This window comes from Euwallacea similis, chromosome 13 (genome assembly GCF_039881205.1).
Source record: "Euwallacea similis isolate ESF13 chromosome 13, ESF131.1, whole genome shotgun sequence".
NCBI lineage: Eukaryota > Metazoa > Arthropoda > Insecta > Coleoptera > Curculionidae > Euwallacea > Euwallacea similis.
This window is the reverse complement of record NC_089621.1, coordinates 5,006,910-5,027,084: the sequence shown is the minus strand read 5'-3', so window position 1 is coordinate 5,027,084 and position 20,175 is coordinate 5,006,910. Positions and strand designations below refer to the sequence as shown.

The window sequence follows — 20,175 nt, the reverse complement described above, 5'->3', positions numbered from 1 at the left end:
GTCCCTCGTCTTTTCCCACGGTTTCTGCGTTAGTCATTCATAACTTTACCTGATGAACAGTTTTTGCCTTGTTTATAGGGCAGAATCTCCATTAATTATCTATATTGAATCAAAAGGGCAAAGTCGATAATTAGTTCAGATTAGAATTTTTAGATTAAAAACAATATTTTCAGAAAGAGAGCGCACTCAGTAGTAGGTACTTATTGGCAGCTACACTGAAAAACTACATAAACCGCAAACCCAAACGCAAGTATTAAAACTCACATGTGAAGGTTCGAGTATCCGCCATGCGTGGCCCCCATCATGAGCGTAGATTGGGGTCCACCCATCGTCCCGCCTTTCGCGTAATGCGAAGCCCCTAGCCCCGCGAGACTTCTGAGGCCGCGTTTTGGATCCTCCAGTTTGTACGATTCGTATGTGAGTTCGCGCTTCCGTCGCGGATTTGAGGCTTAACACCTTCTTCTCGGGGATTTTCCATCCGGCTATTATTGTCTTCAAAGCTAATCTTTCAATTTCATACGTGTCGAAATTGGTTTGGCCCAAATTGACATAATTTTAATAATTAAAAAAAAAAAAATTACTGTGTAATTGAGCCATTTTGAATTTCCTCAAGTAAAATATATACATAGTGTGTGAGTAAACTTGGAGGGTTTAAAGGGTGGGACAGGACAAGTAAAGTTTCTTTTTACGAGGGAGTGACATAAAGCTCAAGTTGACATTCGGCGGTAAGTATTAATTTATACATTATGTATATAATTAATTAGCATGTTTTTTGGATAAAAATGAAATTTTAAATTTGAGACCACAAAGGCTGCTTAGCACGATACGAAGCCTCTGAAACGAAGCTTATAAAATTCATCTATAAAATAAATAGAATAAAAATATGACTCAGGGTTCATTGATGAGAATTTGAGACGTTTTCGAACACAATTACTCCAATTGTTCCTGAGATATCAACGCTCAAAATTTCAATAGCGGCAAAAAGATCAGTCACAGCCTTCTTAAAAATGTCCAGAAAATTTTACAAATTTTTGAGGTACTGTTTTTGGGACCATAGTATTAATCATGGATAAATCAATTGAGATCCTGGATCCTTAAAAATGCATTTTAAAGCACCTTCATTTTATAGCACTTCCCAAGTCCAATGAATCAGTATCAAACTGACCTCGTATTTCAGAAACTAACAGAGATATTATATCCTGGTTACCATTGCCATGAATACTCGAAAACCGGCGTTATAAATCTGATAAGTCGTAAAAGGGAAATTTACAAGAAATTATCAACATTTTTTAAATACTGTTTTTAACTTCCACCGACTGATTTGAATCCGATGTTGACTAAGGATATTCAATTGATTCTCAAGATTTAGAAATGCATTTACGACCCCTTTCATTTCAGAGCATACAAAATCTCGAAAATCAAGAGCAAAGTGACCCTGCAACTCACAAACCAAAAAATATATGACAATTTAGTTTAAGTTTGAAGATTTGTTTTTTTTACATATTCAGGATCTTAAATAAATATTTGCGTATCGATTCATCTTTTTTTTGTGATGTTTTTAACGGAGTATTAATCGAGGATCGAAACTTAGGATTAAGAGGCATTTGATTAGATCTTTATTGATAGCATTTTTAGAACATTTTATAAAAGTATTCTCTTTAAAAAATTTAATGTCTTTACCTTAAATTTGTTATTGTTTTATTTGGTTTAAATAAGTAAAAAAGAAGCTTTAGTTTAAATCTTTGAGGTGCAGTTTTTATCATAAACAGGTTTGAATAACTCATTTGAGAGATGTTTATTTGAAATCACTTTCATAACCGCAAAACAGGTATCAATAATGACTCTAAATCTTGGAAACTGAAAGAAATAACGAAATCTCATTTATGTAAGCTTGTAGGGATCACGGATTTCATGACATTTTTGGCTCTCAAACCGTGTATCTCGAAAATTGAAGAAGGTATCACTGTGGCATTTATAAACCCAATTAAAAAAAATCCAGATTTGCCCCGCTAGCCAATCAAAATATCAAATCTACACTAAAAAATAAATCTTCCATGCCCCAGAATTAATTATTAACGCGTATGGAGTCTGTCATTAGAAAATATCCTTGTGTTTAAACAAAATAATCCCAACATCCGTTAATTCCATCAACCATCTCCTATCATGATAGATATTAGTTTTCAAACAGACCCAGAGACCCTAATTTGACAAAGACCACCAACACAGATTTCTTTCTGGGCCAATACTTCAATACACAGCCCTCCAGCAATCTCAATTCATTACCATCATAATCTTTAAATCTCTCACATCCGTATCACCAAGTTCCGTATATATTTTTAAGGGAGCGAAGTCCCGCATGATCGCGAAAAAGATATCGATTTCTGCACCCGAAAGGGGTTCGACATTTTTTAAATTGATTGAAAACGGAAACGTGAGAATTTATGTAGATTGTTATCTTGGATATTGCCTTTGTTTCTTGTTGCGTTCGAAAAGGTTCGTGTTTTATCTGTATTTAGTGCTCATCTTCACGACTAGTCAATAGCTGACAAAGGAAGCATGAAGTGTCCTCAGCTTCCGATATTACGTTAATGGAAAGTTATCGTTGATATTACTTGTAACACTGATTTGTGCAATCAGAACACAGTTTTAGAAATAGAATTTTATCCAAGATTTTTCAACATTCAAATTTTTATCATTAAAATATTAAGAAAAGAGCGCAAAACTTTTTAAAACTTTAAATTCGCTTACCTAATCAGCATTTGTAGAGGAAACGCAGCTCCAAAACCAAAAATAAAACCATACACGTGCATTTACTTGAATGAAAGGGTGCCGCCGCAGGAACAAATATAGGAAATCTATAGCCCCCGTCCTGAAATAAAATTGTGTTTAGTTAGACTCTGCTATTTGAGCATTTGAGTTTGTATAGAGCTAAAACTACATAACGCAAACTTGCGCCTGTTAAAATGACTGGGTTTCTATGTGAACGAAACATTTTTCACCCTCCTAACTGAAAAAATTCACAGGGACGCAATCGTACATTCTCTTACAATTCTGATACAAAAATATAACACGATTTAAAAAAAAAGGTTCTTAATGTGAATAATACTCAGGATTTTCTTCACAAAATGGAGTTTGAAAATATGGCAGCAGAAGAGGGTTTGGCAAAAAAATTTTTCAGCTTAACATGAAATACGTTAAACTCGAAAGAACCACATCATTAAAAGGAACACCACCACTTGATCCAAGAAGAAAAATGTCTATTTTCATTAACAACAAACCAGAACCAGACTGTGTTTATTTATTTTATTTACCCAACATTACAAGACCATTGCAGGTTCTGTTTACGTTAGTATTTACTCGAAGGCACATCTTTAGACAGGTTCTGTAATATTCATCTTTTTGTTTTTTTAACATTCTTTTGTCTAAAGTCTGTCTACAGGTACAAGGAAGAAATGGCTTTTTTTAATGGGTTGTTAATACTATGGAGTCCTAAAAATTTCAAGTCAAAATTTCCACACTTCAGCACTTAGTTCTGTCCTTTTTCTTATTGGCGCCGGTGTAAATACTATGAATTAATTCAATAGTATTATATTCCAAATTCTTCACTTTTAACATAGGCTAAGAGTAATCGATTTTAACCGCATGTTACTTACAAACAAAAAAAATAAGAGGTTGCCCAACGCCTTAAAATGAAGCGAACTATTATAAGATGAATAGTTTAAAATATTGGAAAATTTATTAAGGCCCGTAGAGGTGAATTATACCTCAATTTATTTAAGATTATTTAATGTCCTTAACGGATCTCTGTGTTAATTTCAAATTATCATTAAATAATTCAAAATACCAAAGTCGCCTTAAGGCTTCAAAAGATATTCGATACTACTGGAGAAACTTTAAGATTCGTGGCCTCTAAAATATAGCAAAAAATCGGTACGGCCTTTGAAGATTGACCACGCCACTGTACTTAATATGATTTGATGTCCTTAACAGACCTCTACTTTGTCCGTAAATTATATCTAAACCAAACCGATGTAGAAGAAGTAACAAAAAATCTAGGGGGACTTCAAAACGCTAAAAGGAAAAAAATTAGTGAAATTTTAAGATCACTCTCTGAATTATTGAAAAATTCTTACAGCCCTCAGAGAAATCAGTTGCACCACTATTTTTAATATTAATATAATATTAAATACTAATCTATTATTTTTTTCAATTTGCAATGATCATAATGACTCATATTCTGCATGTTTCTAAATACGTGCTAGAAATCCAAAATTTTGAAGAAATAATTTAATTTTAATTAGAATATAGGAGTAATAGCTATGCTCTTTTTGTTTGATCTTGACATTTTTTTTCTCTATATGAAGGAATAATTAGATTTTGATATTTCAAACATCTCTTTATTTCATATGGTTCATGTTGTCCCTATAGAGTTCTCCAGGATACTCTGTATAACATTTCAACAGTTTTATACTTCAGGATCAAAATTAGGTAACAAATCGTTGGAGAATGATCACATTCATGTGAGGATAACATGTAAATGGTGTTCGGGTTTATTTGACAATTTATTTTTAGACTATAAAGAGCATGAGACTCAACCAATGATGAACAAATCCCAACGTATGTGAAACTATATAGAAAACTTCCCAAATCTATTGTTTTAAAAATCGTAGCCTGTCTAACATAGCGCGAGCCGCGTGTCGAAAGTCAACGTTGGGGCTCATGGAAACCCGACAGAGCAATTAACGCCCATCAGGGGGCCCCTTTTACGATTTACTAATGACTCCAATGGTCGGACGTCAACTCGGCCCTTTTATGATGTCGTTTGGGGAGTTTGACCGTCAGCCTAGTCATTAGATGTATAAGGGCACATTAGAACATATTTATTATGAATCGTATGTACTGTTCGAAGGAGTTGAGTGATATTAGTGGTCATTAGTATAGGTTCATTCAATAAACAGAGCTTTATTTCCATAGATTTAGTTGTCAAACAGATGGTATTTTGGCGCAAGGAGAATACAGGCCTGTGTTTTCTTAACATATGAGTATTATGGAAATATCATTAATATTAATCCATCGACAGGAACCGGAGGATTAGGGAGATATTCGGGGGATTAGGTCTTAATGGCGCAGATATATTTTTAGGTGAGCAGACGCACACCCTTTTTCACAATATTTTGATTTGGAGTTCAATGCGAAGGGTCCATATACATATGTATGTTACGCACGTCGAACATTGATACTACAAAAATTGTATTTTCAAAAAGATTTCAACCAGTCTAATCAATGGGCAATGAGCAACAATATCATTCTGATAGCTGAAATAGGGAAAGTGAAATCGACAGGCTGATTTCACAAACATTTTAAATATCAATACAAAAAGCCTGGACGTCCAAAAATTCATATCTTACTTAGGAATCCCGTATTATTATTGTTGTCATGTAAGACGAGAGTGATTAAAGTGGGGTGTATTTTTGTATTATGAAATTGAAGAAAGAAAAAGCAAAATTGTGCAATAAATGGAAAAGAAAGTACAGAAATGGAAATTCTCCTTGTCCAGCCCTCTTTGAGAGTACTAGTAAATTATGGAGACAAGGATTAAAGCCGCGTCTAGGTCAGATTTTGGAGTTTTGACGACGAATAACCTAGTTATCTCTAGACATAGAAATAAAAATTAATTATTTTAGAATACAATGGACAATGTTGCCGTTTAACAATATAAGAATAAAATAATTTAGTATCGGTGAACACAAATGTAAAAGAAGTTAGTCTCAAGAGCGTTCAAGCACCAAATACAAAGATATTTATTTTAAAAAAATCACTTAACTACTGAACACCGAAATACTCGAATACTATACTTCTTAATAACCTGACAGCTTCTACCTCTTACCTCTCGCACTCGGTAGAAGCAGCACCTTTTTTTATTTGTAGGCAAGAGAACTGTGAACATAAGTGTATGTGTAGATCTTTGTGGACAATTTGATCTAACCACATCAAATTTCTGACTGATTTTTATATGATAAAAATACCTGAGTTCCATTGTTCCAATTTTAGATTTGTTCAGAGCATAATTTCCACTTTTTACAATATCAGAAATATTCCTAAAATTTTAAGTCAAGTTTGAATTTTTCAAAATCTAAATTAAGTATAAATTTGAGACTCGATTTCTATACAATTTTTGACACTGTCTAGCTTTTAAAACAGTTAGATCCATTTTTAATCAAGGATGAATTTGTACAAAATATGTATATTATATACAATTCAAGAACTATCAATCATTCGTCCGGACCTTTTTTATTATTTTCGATATTTTTAATTAAATTGAATTCGTAGAAATTAAATCTTTTTACTTAAAACCGTACTTCCGTTTTAAGATAGCAGCAAGCAGTAAAAATCACATTTTTTTAAATTTTCATTCTTCAAAATCTTATACGATGTAATCTATGAAAGGTAAAACATCTTCATCAACCAAAAGCTTAACAGGGCGAATTAAATTATTTGCAAATTTCGATAATACTGGCATATCCCCAAAGATAAAATTACAAAAGTTGTTGGGAATTTCAAAAATTGACAGAATCAGAACACGCGCTTGTTATGTACAAGGTGCCCGTTTTAAGTAATACCACTCCGGCTATCTTAGGAACTATAAAAATTATGATATCGGCTAAGTTAGAATTGGTGATATATTTTTAGCTCGAAACGTTGGAAAACATATGCAAATCATAATTTTCACTTTGCTAGTCCCTATTTAAAATTTCACTGTTTTTTGCTTTTTATACGAAGTATTAAGTTCTGCTTTTACTATAAATTATTTGACCCACGTCTCTTGCATCGCAAAAGTCTCCAATGAACTGAAATTTAAAGAAACTTTTAATAGTGTTTTCCTATAAGACAGTTTTCCTATAACATAGGTTAATTGAACTTATCCATAAATGCCCATAAACCCTCCAGTAAAAAGAAAAATACGTCTCCTCACAGTTGACCCTCTATTAAAATTTGAAATCGGATAAGGCAGGCCGTCGTTTATATGTCGAAAGTTATGGTTACATGAAGTATAATTTCAGCTGAGACAAAAGGCCTCAGATTTTATTGCCTTTTTAGTACTTGCTGGTTTAAAATAGCCAAACACTAACAATAGCCGACCCTGTATATTATACTAAAACGATTCGACTCTGGGAAGTGTTGACAAAATAACAATTATACAATTATGAATAAAAGTAAAACACTGTGTCAAGGTCCGCACCATCAGCACTTTTGGTTGGCCATGGGAAATCGGTTGATAGTTGATCCATTTTTTCCGTTGCGCGATTTTGACTGACCAATTAAGCGAACATCTCATTCATGTTTAAAAGATGGTGTAGTGTTGATGTGTGTGGGTATGTGTATTAAAACAATGAACAATGCCATTGATTTGGAGAGCAAAGTTGTGGAATTCGGTATTGATGGTAAGGATACTAAGAAGAAGAAAATCTGTAGGCAAGTTGAGCAAATCTGGTCGTCACGCGCGATCTGCTCTGCAAATCAAACCGTATCACTAAAATTTTCAAAGAAACGATAATCTGAGACAAGGTGGCATATTACAGGGTTCCGCGAACAGAACAAAACCCGACTGGAGACTTTATACGCCATCGCGAATTGGCGAAAAGAAATCGCTAACCAACGTGTAGTTTTAATTACACGGCGGACGGTATACTCCTTGCACTCTTTTTTCTTAGAATCGATTCAAACACTCTTATCCATTAATACCTAACTGATGCTTCATCTTAAAGATGAGGGCGAACTTTACTCCCTATATGTCCTTATATTTCATTTTTTATAATTCAGGAAAATGTTTCATGTGAACCCCTGTCTGGTATTCAAGACATCTAAAGTTTTTACTTTTCTGGATAGAAGAATTGGGGTTCTTTGCCATTGTAAGATCAATTATCATCGACATCTCAATCAATTCAGTGACTTAACGATAATTTTCAAGAAACATCCTCTTTTCTAATTTTTGATACGCCTCTGTGCGTAACAACCTACTCCCTTTGCACAGTACAGCAAAGCCTATTCTATTATTATTTTTAATAGGTTCAGTCTGTAAACTGACTTCAGCATAAAGTTTGTTGTTTTTAGTCACGTTCTAACTGCATTTCAGCACAATAGACGTTTAATGTTACTATGGCAAATGCGTGAAGGAATTCAGACTCAAAATTGCGTTGTGCACATAGAGAACAGATCATAGACGTATGAAAAGACCTAAACCCAAGAAGATTTTTTATGTATTTATAATTTTGCGATTGCTGGCAAATTCACAAAATGTAATATGTATAGTTGTGTTATAGAAATTCACATTTTGAAAACTATTTTGAATGTAAATTTCACCATGATCCACACATAAATACGTCATTTTTAGGTTATTTTTTTATTATAACACCACACATAATAAGAATTTTTGAACTCAACTGCGTTTTAGTTTTAAATGTCTCTGGTCCTTCCGTTCCGTAGGGGTCATGTAAAACGTGATTCGATGAATGATATGAAAGGAAGTGGTATATGACGGTACGCGCTGAAGCACTGCTACCAGGGATTATCTTTTTTTTTTGCTTCGATTTCACGCCCTCTGCTTTGTTTGTTATTTTTGGGCTCTAAAATAAGAATTTACAAAGATGAATGCCGTGCCACCCATTTAGAAAAATAAACTTTCCAAATATAAAAAAAATAACCGAAGAAGAGGTACGATTATTTTCCCGCAAGAAACATCATTGTAATATAGTCTGGAAAAGGACAGGAAAGGAGGCCAAGGTAACGTTAATTCCTTGAACAAAAATGTGATGATTTTACTTTAAACGTGATGTGGCAAATAACTCCTTATCGAACTACGGGATGATAAATTTTATTGATAAATAATTGATAAATAATATCTTTAAGAAATTGACTACACAACTAAAGGAAAATAAGTAGCAGCAACAAAGCCAAAGCATTACAAAAAAGGAGAAACTCCAATTTCTTAATTTTTCCATGAAATTTAAAAACTATTTTTAACATCAATTTTTCACTCGACTATTCATCCACTCTGTTTTGATGAACAACATATAAACAAAAAATTGAAACGGTAGAACATCAGCAAATTTATGTACGGATATTAACAAGGCATTTGAAAGTGTCTGGCACAGTGATCTACTTTACAAATGATATTATACAAATTTCATATACTTCATATTATAAAAAAACAGACGATGAAGTATGGATTAACGACGTTTAATTGTTCCCTTTTTTCCAGAATAAAGTCACCCTCAGGGATGGTCGCTCTCGCTCTTCCTTCACGCATTGATTCAGTTTTACAGTTTCGTGGAAATATTAAAAATTGTATTTGTGCAAAGAGTGTTTGGGTCCCATCATCTTATTTTGGTCCTTAATGTTGGGATAATCTTCTTTCACAGCTCATTAATGTCAATGAATACAGATTTATAAACTAGGTCTTTCATAGTTATCCATAAATAATAATCAAATGAGGAAAGATCTAACGGACGTGCTGGCTAACGTATGTCTCGATTGTTTGAAATTACTTTACCGGGAAATACTTCAGATAAATAATCAGCGTTATGCGGCGGAGCACAGTCTTGTTAGAATCAAAGGTTTTCAAGCAGTTACGGAAAAGGTGTTATTCATAAAGGTATTATATATATATATATATATATATATATATATATACACGCACAACAAAAAAAAATTCGTAAGCTTTGTAAAGATTACACTGTGTAAATTTACTCTAATATTTTTTGTTATCAATATATATACTTGGTGTGAAAACTTTTTACGAAAAAGTATTTTATTTAACTCCTTTGACCGTATGGTTACATCAGGTGGCAACTTTTTTGCCTAATTAGCAGAACTGCATCTGCAATAATTTCACGGCGACATCACGCCAAATGCCTCAAACGTGTGAAATATTTTTGCAGGTGCAAATTTTCCCTAATCGCTGTATAACGTACTCATCAAGCTTCTGCAAAAACGGTTGTTAAACGTGTAAATATCTACAAAGCAACGCAAATGGTCGATCCTAAAAGCCGTTCTAAGCACGTTTCAGAGATTAAAACTGGTTGACACAATGTTAGCCGGTAATACGAGCCATTGTTTAAACTTCCCGATAATTGTCAGGCAAATTTGTCGCGAATGAGTAGCGGAACACGATAGTTCTCAGCAATCTGCAGCATCCACACACGTCAATTTTGCACCATCAGCAACATGGTTCTACATATCATAACATTTACACTTCTTACGAGATAAAACTTGTTATTAATGTCCATATTGTTTACAAAATTATGCGTGTCCCAACAAGACCATTTAATTTTGCCGCTGTAACCTTCCGATTGTCTCAGGTATTCATAATTTCTTAATCTCTTTCAGATGTCTTGGCCCTTTGTGCAGCCTTCTCTTTCTAGGATTGTTTCCTCTTCCTCTATTCTCGCTTTATGCGAATGGTCTAAATGGAGACAGATGTACAAATAAATAGACTCTGCCTGGGTTTTTACGTATCGTAAAATATTTCGGAATTCCCCATCATTTGCGGTATTTTTGGAAGTGGGTAAGGGCTTGCAAGACTATAGTAATCAGATTTAAAAGCCAGACGTCTGTTAACTTCAATACCTGTTGCCGGAATTGTATTTAAAGGTACTTTAAAGGCATTAAATGGGTATTGAGATAAATACAATAGATAATAGGTCAAAAAGTATGGAGCCTATGAATACAAACGTAATACAAATTTTAATCAATTTAAGGCAGTACAAAAAAAGTGAATCACTACTTTTCATACAATGGCTCTTCAAGTTCTCAAAAAATCAACCCAAAATATTTGAAAAGTGGTTAAAATTGAATACGTTTCTCCTTTTTGAAACTGTTCAAAAAAACTTAGAATATTTGACTTCATTTGTTTTGATTTGATTTTGTTGATTGTTCTAATTGACAGATATGTAACCTTTGTTAATCCTTGATGTTTCCATTGATTCTCTGGAAACACAACAATGTAATTTGAGGAACTTTTAAAATCGTGATTTATTGGACAAAAGTATTGAAAAAATTGCCAGCTGATAACAACAGTAAACATAGAGTCAAAGAAGATATGTTTTTCGTAAAAAATCTTTTACATCAAACATACTAATAAAAAAAGCATTTTGTTTACATAGGGTTTACACATTTAAACAGGGTGACTCAAACAAAGGTCATGAAATTTTTATCTTATACAAGGTGTCAGTTTCTCTCAACTCAACCATGGAGAACTTGATTCAATTTTGACGATTGTCTTTCCAGCTTTCCCGAATTTGTTACAGTATTTCAATTGTTCTTATCATATGTGTGCCTTGGTAAAATAATTGGTTGAATAAACTTTTGTCATCAGTCTCACCAATAACCAGGGTCATCACCAAGATGAGACCGAAGGGTTGACTGATTGATAACACCTTCGCAGTCGTTAACACACAGTGATCATAGTATCTCTTACCCTGGTCTCATATTGGCGCATATCTCTGTGACTTATAAACGTGTTGCTATTTCATCTCACATATACATATCAAGAACTCCCAAATAAACAAGTATGACATTGTCACTATACCAACATGTATAAAAACACTTCGACACTCAACCCTGTACCGCAACTCAGCCTCACAGGACATGTGAATGGAACAATACAAAGTAAGCAGTCTTAAGTACAGCACTCGATACGTTGTCACTGAAGTTCCTGAGGATGTGAACATATCTCACAAATTTGCAACAAAATGCAATCTTAAAAGCAATAATTGAAAGTGGAAATAGCGGCATTATTCGTATACAACTTATACAAGGTGTTTCTCAAATGTTAAGCAAAAATTTAGAAGGCTATTCTCTGAGTAATTTTAAGAATTTTTTGTCCTTTGACGATTTTAGGAAATGCTTTGTTCTCTAGATACGAGGCCATAAATGTTTATTGACTAAATTTTTTCTTTTTTATTAAAATGGTTAAAATAAGCGTAGCGAGATAGTGTGAATCTTAAAAACCACACTAGTAAACACGTTGAACGTTATTTAATTTGAATACGTTTCTAAATTTGTCACTTTTAATTTTTTTTTATCCTGAATACCTATACGAACGCTGAGATGACTGACGTGCATTACATATATGGAAGATCTGAGAAATCGCATAATTGATGGGTGCAATTCTATAAAAAAACTATCTTAGTATTTTTGAAAGAGTTCGGCTGTCCATGAGAAGAAGATTAGAAGCAGGTATCCAAGCTGGTGGCAGTCATTTTGAAGAATTATTGTAGCTTTTAATAAATTTCATGAAAAATATTTATCACATTGTATCTAGAAAACAAACGATTTTCTCAAAAATCATCAAATGATAAAAAATTCTTAAAATTACTTAGGGAATAGCCCCCTAAATTTTTGCTTAACATTTAGGAAATACCCTGTATAATATTTCTCGTGGTGTTATGCTTTGAAAAGTTTATTTGTATTATTCAAAAAGACAATTGAGAAATAGGCTGTCAGCAATGTTTAGAAAGAATCAGTTTCCAAAGAATCCGCGCATGAGAGAAAAATGAAATTTAAATTTAAATTTTTGTCACCTTTAGTATCTAAAAAACATTTGCTCGTATATTACAGATAGTAGCATTAAATCAACGATATAGTGTGAAAATTGTCTCCAATCATAAACCCAAAGATTTAATTAATCCTAATAGAAGACCAGCATATACACAAAAACCGATGTAACAGGTTTCTATCCAACATGTCTACGTAAACATGAAATCTCACACTTCCTTCACGCCCTAAAGGCATTCTACGCCATTGGTGAACCATCAAGGTATCATTTAGGACATACATAGGGCGGTTCGCAACTGAAGAACGAAAAAAAAAATCGACCAATAGGTAAAATAAACCCTATTATAAAAGAACACCTGCAGAGAGTCAAGAATGGACTTAGGTTTCACTCAGGTAATTCTTTGAAGCAAATAAAACATCTGGGCGATATGGTCCATAGTTGAGGGGTTGCTGATTTGACAGGTTCAGTCGTACAGGTGAAGCGATAACGGAAGGTGTAGCTGAAAGCTTGTGGAAGATATTGTGTTTCATATGGGATATAACGGTGTTTCTTATAATCTAATAGCTAACATGAAATGTAAAAGTAATGATGAGTCGGAAGAGAGTTCTGAAAACAAACCACCAGCAGAAAATAAAGGTGAGCTGCCGCATTTCTCATTAGAGAACCATTTTTTTTCTGATTGAATGAGGCTGTTAAAATGACATCGCGGCCCTAATTACTCCGAGATGCTCGTTAAAATTTAACAAAGCAAATTCGAGCGTCCCTTTCAGTCACGATATTGAATTAGAATTTCTAATAAAACAAATCCGCCCCCAAATTAATTTAAGCAGTGGTTGTGCAATCATTATATTTTTGCCATTTTTCTTTGCAGCTCCTCCTCTTTGCGCGAAAGGCGCCATGAAAGAGAAAAGCAAGAATGCCGCCCGCAGCAGACGAGAAAAAGAGAATGCGGAATTTATCGAATTGGGCAAAATGCTACCCTTACCAGCGGCCATAACCACCCAACTGGACAAAGCCTCTGTTATTAGACTCTCCACTTCGTACTTGAAGATGAGAGAGGTGTTCCCAGACGGTAAGAACTGTTTCTACCACGTAGGTACCTAGTGAATTTGATACGCCATGCAAACAAAATTCGGTCAATATTTTATATGACAATAAAACCCTGCATATCATTAAGATCCAGTTCAACCGATAAAAAAAAACATGAGAGTTTATTAAAGACGATACATTTGGGTTTCGGATTGTAAGCTTTGATCAACGAATGTGTCGGTCCTTTTACTGTCGGTCAATTCATGGCAACGTAATTATAATGCTTCTAGCACACGAGAGACATTAACATATTTATTAGCCATCATAATCATTGCTATAAAATATAAATATTTTATATGTGATGACACATTTTGCTATTGTTCACTATTCGCTTGTTTCGTTTTCTCTTAGGACTAGGGGATGCATGGGGTGCATCGCCAGTAATACCCAACCCAAGAGAAGCCCTTCTCAAAGAACTGGGCTCCTACCTTCTTCAAACCCTGGACGGATTCATTTTTGTAGTAGCTCAGGATGGCAAAATTATGTATATCTCAGAAACGGCGTCTGTTCATTTGGGACTCTCACAGGTAAAATAAAAAAAAAAGATAAATTGGTTTCGATTGATTGATTGATTTAATGGATTAAGGCTGAACAGAAAATTGGAAAATACGCTATAAGCAAATTGGCAACTTTGTATCGGTTAACATACCTGAAGGTGCTCTGAGCTGTCTACCTTTTGCCGTAAATCTGCCATAGACCTAAAAAGGCGGTGTTGTCAATGTTCATTTTTATGTTTGAGTTTTCATTACTTGTAGGCACTGATTATTTGATAATTATGATCGAAAGAACCAATTCAAAGATCTTGATAATGACAACAGATCAGTAAAAATCATAGAAATGATTATCGAGACCTTAAATATGTCTGAAACCTTCTAAAGGGACTTATAAAAACCAAATATTTGACTTGAGCCTTTAAGCACCTTTATAAGAATTTTCTTTTAACTTATTTCAGGTCGAATTAACAGGCAATAGTATCTACGATTATATTCATCCGGCGGATCATGATGAAGTCTCCGCTATATTAACACCAACCCCACCATATCCACCTTTGTCCATCAACCAGGATTACGAGATCGAAAGGGCATTTTTCATAAGGATGAAGTGTGTCTTAGCAAAAAGGAATGCTGGTTTAACTAACGGAGGATATAAGGTAGTAATAAAATTAAAACTAAAAGTCTAAAATATTTTTAGGTGGAATTTGCTTTGTGTTATCCATGACTATTATTAATTTATAATACGAAATAATTTATGAAAATGTTTACTTATTCAGTAGGTTTACTATGCATATGACTAATGGACGTACGTGCTATTTTCTCAACGTTCTACTTTAATAAATACATTTGAACAAATAAAATCCCAGCTTATCTTACCATCCATTGATTTCCACCCCGTGACACATATAATATATGCTCGCAAACGTTCATCATATTGCCTATATCAAATTTCAATTTTTCATATTATAATTATTATAGTCTACAAAGGGATGAATATCTACTCGAGTTTATATAGACTTACTATATCCAGGAAAAGTGGCACTTAATTCAAATTACCTTCTCAACATATGGATAACCCAACCTCCGCAATTGCCCCAGACCTATTTGCATGTAAAAGACGAAAAAGCTTGTTAAAGCTACTCGAATTACTCCAATTAGTATTTGTCCCCTATATAACGCAATATAACCTCAAATTGAATTTTCTTTCCAGGTAATCCACTGTTCAGGATACCTCAAAATAAAGCAGCATCCCTTAGGAAACGGGGTGGTTTACGAGCCGAGCTGTTTCCAGAATATGGGGTTGGTAGCTGTGGGACACTCACTACCGCCTAGTGCCATTACTGAAATCAAATTGCACTCCAACATGTTCATGTTTAGAGCAAGTTTGGATATGAAATTAATATTTCTAGATGCGAGGTATGTTGATGTTGGGTTAAGACGCTAAGACTGAGATAAGACGCTCAAGATGCTGGTGGGTAGTCGTAATTGAACCCAGAAGATAGTTTCCATGAAAATGGAGAAATTAATCAATGCTCGGCCTTACTTCCATCGTTTGTATAGAAATTATTTAGTTGATAAAAATTGTTAATATCAGGATTTTCATTGGCATTAAGAAAACGATACTATTGAGTCTAACTCTCGTGGAACTAAGTTGACATTTTTCAGTTAAGTGATAATAAAGAAAGAGGTATTACTTACTGGCATTAGGTGAAAGAATACTTACCATACTTTTCAATGTAATATAAATTTGATAACGTCATTAAAAAAATCGGAACCTTAATTTCATCATATTCGGTTTTTCAATGAACTTTTTTCTCATTTAAAAGGTAACAAAATAATCTTATGAAGGGTGGACTAAATTCAAGATTTAAGCTTACAATTGGCACTTTGGAAACTATTTAAAGAGATACAGTTAGGTCCACCCTGTAAGTACTTGGTGTTAAAACTATTTCAATTTTGGCAATTTTTGGCGAACCTATGGTTCTCCTCAAAAGGAGGAAAAGATGACTTGTCATTGATTCATTATCCCGTTTCCACCAAACGCCATGTTTCTGGCAAAGTTTTCCGAACCACAGGAAACAACAAGGCTCTGATAACTTTACCAAGCAGATAATTTCTATATGTAAACCTCGTAATGTAAATCCAGCAATGGTTATAGTTTCTTGGTGCCAACAGAATTTTTTTTACAGGTAACATTAAGAAAAATTGATTAAATTGGCCCTAGTTTTTTTTAACTAAATGATCATCAACTCTTGTTTACTTTGTCGGAAAGATAATTATCAAGAAAATAGAGAGGAAGAAGGAATGGAAAAGGAAATTGACCAATGCTCTAGTCTGATTTCTCCGTTTCTATGAAATTTATCTTGCTGGCGAAGTAACCAGATGTTTGAAAAATCGGATCTGGCGTACAAAAACTAGCATTTTTGACAAACATCTTGCACACTCCAGCGGTTAACAATTACAAAACTAACACTGTTAATATTAACTATTAACTAATACGTGTAGGTAGTTCACATTTCGTTGCATTAATGAAACTAGATCTACCCTTATAAAACCAACCCCCGTATACCCACTTGTGTAGGATGTTTTGAAAGAAATTACTTTCTTCTTTTAACAGCTTTTTTACACCACCCAAAGTGCTTTCTATACAAAGCCCTGTAATTTGACGCCGAGCAATCAAAGCATAATGGGGTTTTGTTTCTAAGTTATATCCTCCTACAGGGAAGACTAGCACGTGTTTACCGATATACCGGGGGTTTAATGTTAGTACATTTACCGTTAATTAAGCTGACGCATTTGTTACAGGGTGTCGCAACTTACAGGGTACGAACCTCAGGATCTCATAGAAAAAACTTTGTATCAATACATAGATGGCAGGGATGTGTTACCGATGCGATATTCTCATCATCAACGTAAGATAATGAACATACTAATACATATTACTTAATAAAATGAAAATTAAGGTTGGACGTTTGAAAACCCTTAAGCCTCACCCGTCGTTCGAGTTGAGTGCTTTTGCAAGATTACCAGACCCCGTTAGATTTACTATTTAAACTAAAACAAGCATTCAGAAGAGAGGGGTGCTGGTGGATTTGTAGGGTTTGGCGGATGGGAAATGGCAGATGCTCTTTTTAACTCATTTAGTTACCGTACTACCACATAAAAAAAAAAGTGTTCAATTATGTATATAGAGTGTCCCATATTTTCCCATTCTTCAATACTGTGCTCAATTTTTGTGAAATGAAAGTTAACAGATTAAATAAAATCTCCGAAATCGTGATTTCTTAGATGCTGCGGGGTATTTTTGAAAATTCTTGCAGTTTAGTATCTATCTATTTTCTCCCAAAGCAGTTTTTCCGTCAATTTTTTTGAACATCAAATTTTAATGATTTTTTAATAGCTCGGAAAAAAACATACATATATCACACGTTTGTCTTTTTACGCTTAAGTGTGAAACGCAAAGATTTTTAGTATTCACTTCTTTCATCAACCAATAAAATTCTGTGAAAAATAACCAGGAAAAGAGATGTCAGGATTACGACACGATTTATTATACAAACGGCACTTTGGTCCTCGTAATGCTATTTTATATGAGGGTCCAAATTGCCGAAAACCTAATATTTGGAAATGTTCCCATTTAGACCGTTTCAACAGGAATAAACGATATTGTTTCTGTAATGCCATATAGCCAGTTTAGTAGATGAACATATGGCGTTGTTTGTTTTAGCTTAATAACATTAAATACGTAAATTTATTGTTGCAGTCCTGATAAAAGGACAAGTCACCACCAAATACTACAGGTTTCTCTGCAAACTTGGAGGTTGGGTTTGGATGCAAAGTTACGCTACCATTGTACATAATTCCAGATCATCGAGACCACATTGTATAGTCTCTGTAAATTATGTTTTAAGGTAATCTTTTGAAGCTTACACATTAATGTACTTATCAAAAAATATTCGATTTTAGTGAGACTGAATCCAAAGAACTAGTGCTTAGCTTCACCCAAACAACACCCAATGAAGAACTGCCGGCATCCCCCCACGCAGACAACCATTCACCCTTAACCACCCCCACTAGAAATGTGGGACAACCCAAGTATCACCACAGTTCACCTCAATCGAACATTCGTCTCAGTGGTGGTGGCAGAATAATCGAACCGGAACATTTTAGTGACTCTAACGGGGGTGGATCTGGGCATTTTGGAGGTCATTTGGATTACGATCACAGTACGTTACTTAACCCCTCTAAATAATTAATCTATCTAAACTAATCTCATGTGAAACTATATAGGTAACCCAGGATTATTTGTGCATAGTGTACAAGAAGATTCCACCCCTTACTATCACCACCATGAAGTTTATTACTACAACGACCCTGAAGCTTACTCAGTAGTTCCGGGCTCAGTTGCTTCTCAAACACGCCCTTTCAGTGCTTCATCTAGCAGTTGCAGCTCAGTGGAAAGTAGTGCTACTGATAACACGCACCATTACTCTCATGGGGGGACGTTAAATCCTCTGATAGCTACGAATATTAACCCTGCAACACCCTCCGATTTTAGTGTTGGCAGTAACTGTTTCAATAATTGGAGCAATGCAGGGTATACTAGTGTAATAGTTGAAAGCCAACACTACCACATATCAAATGCTAATAACGATTATGTGCACTAGTATTTTTTATGTTAATTTTATTGTACAAAGTGGTTCAAGTTTGATGGAATTTAGAACTTTCTCAGAATCTGCAGGAAATGTTAATAAACTAATATGCATTCTACATAATGTACGTTCGGCTAGACTTTAAAGAAAAAATGATTGATGCAAATCATATTATATCACACTTAATTCTCTTGCTACAAAGGTTTTTTAAAGCTTGGCTTGTCACTCATGGGAGGCACTTATAGCTTGGTAATCTTATGTTGATTCGAAAAAAGATTAATGCTTTCTTAAAGCACTATTTTTAGTAGAATCCAATTCTAGAAAAATTGAAACTACAAGTCCCTTCGTTTTCAAGATATTACAATAATGTGCATTTTTGAAAAATTGGATATCCTAAAGTTTTTAGAGGCATACGATAACCTTTTTGACAAAAATACAGCTATATTGAATAAGCCTTATTTTAATCATTGCAAGTTCAAGAACGAAAATAATACTGTTTTTTCTACATAATGCACGGAAAAAACAAAATGCAACAACTGAATAAACTCTTCATAATATTTACTTATCTGCCTGACGCTTAAATCCATATTTTAATAGGAGTCTCCTATGAATAGCAAGTTTTGAGAAACTCCGTAATGAGACAATTAACAATGAAAGACTAATGCGGTTTGCATCAATAATTATTTCTTAAAAATGAAGCTAATGATTGAATGATGAATGATGAATCGTATATAATTTTTTTTACCATTTACTGATATTGAGAGAACTCTAAATCTCATCGAACTTGAACCACCGTGTATTTGCCTGGTAAAAAATATGACCAAAAATTGACAATAAGTTGAAGACTGCGAATTGTGTATTTACAACGCTCTGTATAGCTCTGTACATATTGTGATATATATTTAAGTATCTATATGTATGCTATTACGTACTGATTTAAGTTTATCCTTATTTCAAAACCAAACACGCATTGAAGTTTGTTTTATCATATTTTACATACGTAATGTATTGCGTTATTTTTGTTCAACTTTGTGATGTAAATAACTATAGGTCATAAAATAAAAAAGAGTTTTCTTAGTTTTCTCAATAAATTCAGCATTTCATTGTTTTCCATACTCTGTACTTGAACGTCGATTTATATAAGGAAATCTTTGAGCTACAAAAAAGCGTTTTAGGCTGGAAACTTGCAGAAGAAAAATCGTCGTAATTGTCTGCAAATCTCACTGCAAACAATGGAATTTTCGCGTGCCGTATCCATGGAAACGGCGCCCGTTATCGCCCGACCGTCGCGGCGCTCCAGGCGCAAAATAAATACGGAGCTGTTAAGTGGGAGCTCTGAAAATCCGGTAATTTAGTGGGCAAACTGTTATGAACTCATAATAAT

The 20,175-nt window shown here is 34.1% G+C and overlaps 1 protein-coding gene and 1 long non-coding RNA gene across 4 annotated transcripts in view; one reads left to right on the top strand and one right to left on the bottom strand.

Annotated features, from left to right (window-relative positions):
• The window catches only part of LOC136412884 (uncharacterized), a 65,875-nt gene that overhangs the window by 36,612 nt on the left and 9,088 nt on the right, over positions 1 to 20,175 (bottom strand). The window contains exon 2 of the long non-coding RNA XR_010752442.1: positions 2,749 to 2,869. This is a non-coding gene — a long non-coding RNA (uncharacterized lncRNA). The remainder of the gene's footprint in view (positions 1 to 2,748; positions 2,870 to 20,175) is intronic.
• Positions 397 to 19,882, top strand: sim (single-minded). 3 transcript variants are annotated; one of them, XM_066396086.1, is made up of 9 exons: positions 397 to 725; positions 13,428 to 13,628; positions 13,997 to 14,172; positions 14,598 to 14,795; positions 15,350 to 15,555; positions 16,945 to 17,051; positions 17,903 to 18,050; positions 18,106 to 18,365; positions 18,430 to 19,882. In XM_066396086.1, exons 2-9 carry the CDS (start codon positions 13,454 to 13,456, stop codon positions 18,804 to 18,806), a joined length of 1,647 nt encoding a protein of 548 aa, XP_066252183.1. In that variant the 5' UTR covers positions 397 to 725; positions 13,428 to 13,453; the 3' UTR covers positions 18,807 to 19,882. The 3 variants fall into 3 exon arrangements, with proteins under 3 accessions (XP_066252183.1, XP_066252182.1, XP_066252181.1); XM_066396085.1 differs by lacking the exon at positions 397 to 725 and adding an exon at positions 7,302 to 7,442; XM_066396084.1 differs by lacking the exon at positions 397 to 725 and adding an exon at positions 13,042 to 13,192.